A 3,923-nucleotide genomic window follows, 5' to 3' on the forward strand; every position below is an offset into this window, starting at 1 on the left:
CAAGTGTTTAGAAAACATCATCTGATACATCATCATCGTCGTCGTCATCCTCAGCATCATCATGACTATCTTCTTCATCATCATCATCATCATCATCATCATCATCATCATCATCATCATCATCATCATCATCATCATCATCACTAGAATAAGCCAGTAACTTCACAGAACATCGGTGAAATTCCCACAAACGACGAACCACTCCAGAATCCTGTCACGAGCACCAGCATCACGTAGAACAAACTCTGGTCAGGGAGCTCAGCGAGCACGGAGCAGAGTAGCGTCGGCCATGTACAGGCAGCAACAGCATTGATCGGACAGCTCCCAATATCTCACAATCTGCAACAATGAATCGCTCTACACAGTCCCATGGTAACAAGAAGCCGTGTCGCAATCGTCAGAAGCACTAACGACAAGCATCAGCTGAACCCTGGAGCAGTTATGCTGTGAAAAGGGAGACAACAGGACTCACGCAGTTTGTTTCCTGTGTATCGGTATTTTGGCCAGGCGTTGTCCTGTCGCTGGCCAATAAACAAAAGTGTGACGCACGTCTCGCCTGCACACGTAGTACAAAGCCTCGACGTTTTATCGCCAGACTCTATACCGTAAACCGGACAGGTGCGCTGGCAAGTGAGCAGTGACAGGGAGTCAGCCTCCTCCTGCGGAATCTTTGCACGCTGACAGCCAGCAATACCAAAGCAATCTACAGGAGAATTAGTTTTACCCGAGATATAGTTTGCATAAAGCTATGGGCGATGGCGTAAAAGCCCCTAAAAGCTAGCACTTTTTGCTACTTCTCATTGAAGATGTCGTCAAAGAGACTAAAGTCTTCCGAAGTGCTATTGTGTATGGAGTCAAACATGGGCTGCGAGCTGAGCGGCGCGTCCAGGAAGTGAAGGAACTCGTCCTGGCTCGAGGAGGACGTGGGCGGCACTGGCGGGAACGCGCCGGGTTGGGGGGCGGGGGCGTTGGGCGGCTGCTGAGAGGTGGCGCCTTGTGGCGGCCCGTGCATGCCCGCCCCAGGAGACGGCCCACCCAGGCTGTACCCGGCGGCGGAGGCGTGCATGGTCATCTGCTGCGACACCTGCATGCTCTGGTGTTGCATCATCATCTGCTGACCGCCACCGACCATTCCACCTGCCGCAGCGGCCGCCGCCGCCGCTCGAGCCTGCCCGCCAGTCATGGGCGGGGGCCGCACTTGTTGTTGTTGTTGTTGCTGTTGCTGTTGTTGCTGCTGCATCTGCGCCATGTTCGAAGCGGCGGCAGCAGCGGCAGCTGCTGCCATACTGCTAGAGTTAGCGGCAGCGGCGTAGTGCGGGGGTCGTGGGTGCTGCTGGTACTGCATCATGTGACCCCCCATTGCGGTGGTCTGCGCCATGGCGTGTCCTCCAGGCGGTCCACCCATCCCGGGCCTCATGGGGGCGTGGCCTCCACCTGCACCTGGCGGCATCATGGCGCTGCCCGGCGGCCACTCGGCGTGATTGCGAGGCTGGGAGATGAGACCGTCGGGTCCTACATTGACGTTTGGCGGCCGCTGGTTCCGCATTATTGCACTGGTGTAGGTGGAAGAGGAGGAGGAAGACTGGACGCGGGAGGAAGACTCTACGGACGAATATGCCGGCGGCTGCTGCAAGTGCTGAGCTGACGGCTGCTGCTGCGGCGGCGGAGGCTGTTGTTGTTGTTGTTGCGGTTGTTGTTGTTGTTGTTGTTGCTGCTGCTGAGGAGGTTGCTGTTGTTGCTGTTGCGGGTGGAATCCCGGGCGAATGGCCTGCTGTGAGGACTGAGGTAAGTTTCCCATGTGCGGGGGCCCGTTGGTCGCCATGGAGGCGGCGGTCAGGCTCTGCTGTTGCATGGCAGAGATCTGCGTGGACTGTGACATCATGGCGCCCGGGGCGGGCACGGCAGGGCCCTCCGTCTTCACGGCGCCATAGGCAGTGGTCTGGTTCACCATGTTCTGCATAGTCTGTAGTGGGTTGGGGTTCCCGTTCGCCCCGTTCGTCGGGTACGGCCCCTGAGGCCTGGCGTTCGGGTGCATTTTGTACTCAGGGGGTGGCCGACCCATATACTGAGGGGGCATGCGTCCTTGCTGCTGGGCAGCCGCTTGCTGTTGTTGTTGGTGCTGCTGTTGCTGCTGCTGTTGCTCCATCCGCATCTTCTCCATCATCTGCATCTTCATCTGCTCCGAGACCATGTGCTGCTGCCCCATGGTGAAGTTCTGTTGCTGGGACATGGAGATGTGCTGGGCTGCCGCGGTGGGGGCAGGCTGCTGCATCTGTAACTGTTGCGTCTGCGACATCTGCATGCTGTGGTGCGGCCCGTGAGACACCTGCACGTGCTGCGACTGCGTGATCTGAAGCGCGTGGGGCGCCGGCGCGGACGACGGCTTGAAGTGGCTCTGCACCTGGTTTTGCAGCTGCTGCAGAGAGGAGGAGGACGGCGGCGTGAGCTGCTGCTGGCGCTGCTGCTCCGAGCTGTAGTGCGTGAGCGGCTTGGTGGTGCCGTACGCCAGCGCGGCCGCCATCTCCGGGGTCATCTGACCAGAGTCCGCCCCCGCTCCGAGGTGACCGCCGGGGGCCTGCCCGTACTGGGGGAACCCAGAGCCCGGCCCGCCCACTGAGCGGTACAGTTGCGAATAGTTGGGCGGGAAACCGCCGTTACGGAGCCCGTCAAAGTCCATGGGCTTGCCCGGGTAGGCGGGGCTGTGCTGGTGCTGGTGCTGGGCCGCCATCTGCTTTAACGTCTCCGCCGCCGGGCCCGTGGGCTCCTGGATGGCGGGCGGGACAGGGATGGTGGGCGTGGGCAGACCGCCCCCGCTCATGTTCTGGTTACTGTCGAACATGGAGCTCATGGCGCCCCCTGGACCCAGGTTGGGGAAGACGCCCTTCCCGAGTCCTGGAGAACCGCAGGCTAGAGGTCCGTACATGCCGCTCGACTCGTTGCTCTCAGAATCACGCTGCACTTTGTCGTAAATTTTTTTGAATTCGTCAAGTTCCTTGAGCAGGGAAGGTTCAATGTCCTCATCCTTTTCGATGCTGTCTAGAATGTTCTGAAGCTCGTCCACATCGTCTATACCGATGCCAATGTCTCCGACGGAGCCTGGGTCCACCTGTGAGGAGGTGGGCAGATTCGAGTTGGTCGAGGAAGAAGTCGGCGTGGCCGCCGAGGCGCGCGGATTGTTGCCGTTGTTGGCGCAGTTCCCGGCAGTTTCCTCAGAGGGCTCCTGCTTACACTGCACGCTCGTGTGCACGCTGTGGCTCGCACCGCCGGCGTTGGGCGAGTTGGAATTCCCGTAGCGCGAGCTCACTGTAACATTGGTGTGTATGGTCTGTGACGTATCCTGCTGGGGGTGCGAGCTGATCTGCTGCACGATCTGAACCGAGAGGCTGGGCAGACCGGCGTTGAGCTTACTACCCCCTCCACCTCCACCACCGCCGCCCCCACTGCCACCGCTTCCTCCGCCGCCGCCGTTGAGGTTGCTGTTGTTGTTGTTGTTGGCGGCCCCGCTGTTTGCGTTCTTGTTGTTGGCCCCACCGCTCCCAGAGTGATTGTTGAGGTTGTTGAAACCGGCCTGGTCCTGCTCTTCGAAGTTGAAGACGGTCTCGGCGCCTGCGGTTGTGGTAGCTGTTGTCGCCGACGAGGTGCTAGCATCCGTGCTCACACTGTCGATTTTCTTCTTGAGTTTCTGAGGAAAATACAAAAGAAGGGCCACGATGACACACAATGAAGTAAGGGTGCATACATTTGGTAGGGTCTAAATGCGTTGTTGTTGGGGTGATAAAGAGAAATTACAAACAAGAAAAAAAAAGACAATTTTTCTTGTAGCTGTGGAGAGATTTATTTTACAATGACTTCTATAACAACAAACAACAGTGTAACATTGAAAGAAACAGAGAAACATTACTATAATAGAGGCAGAGAGAGAG

General features: G+C 58.1%; 1 protein-coding gene across 1 annotated transcript; it reads right to left on the bottom strand.

Moving 5' to 3' along the window:
• Nucleotides 1–334: 334 nt before the first annotated feature.
• LOC101858206 (neurogenic protein mastermind-like) lies at nucleotides 335–3,682 on the bottom strand (the record flags this gene model as incomplete). The annotated part of the gene is made up of 1 exon (XM_005104583.3): nucleotides 335–3,682. A coding segment is annotated over one exon (2,892 nt), but the record flags the coding sequence as incomplete, so codon positions are not given.
• Nucleotides 3,683–3,923: the final 241 nt, after the last annotated feature.

Source organism: Aplysia californica, unplaced genomic scaffold (assembly GCF_000002075.1).
Source record: "Aplysia californica isolate F4 #8 unplaced genomic scaffold, AplCal3.0 scaffold00426, whole genome shotgun sequence".
Taxonomy (NCBI): domain Eukaryota; kingdom Metazoa; phylum Mollusca; class Gastropoda; order Aplysiida; family Aplysiidae; genus Aplysia; species Aplysia californica.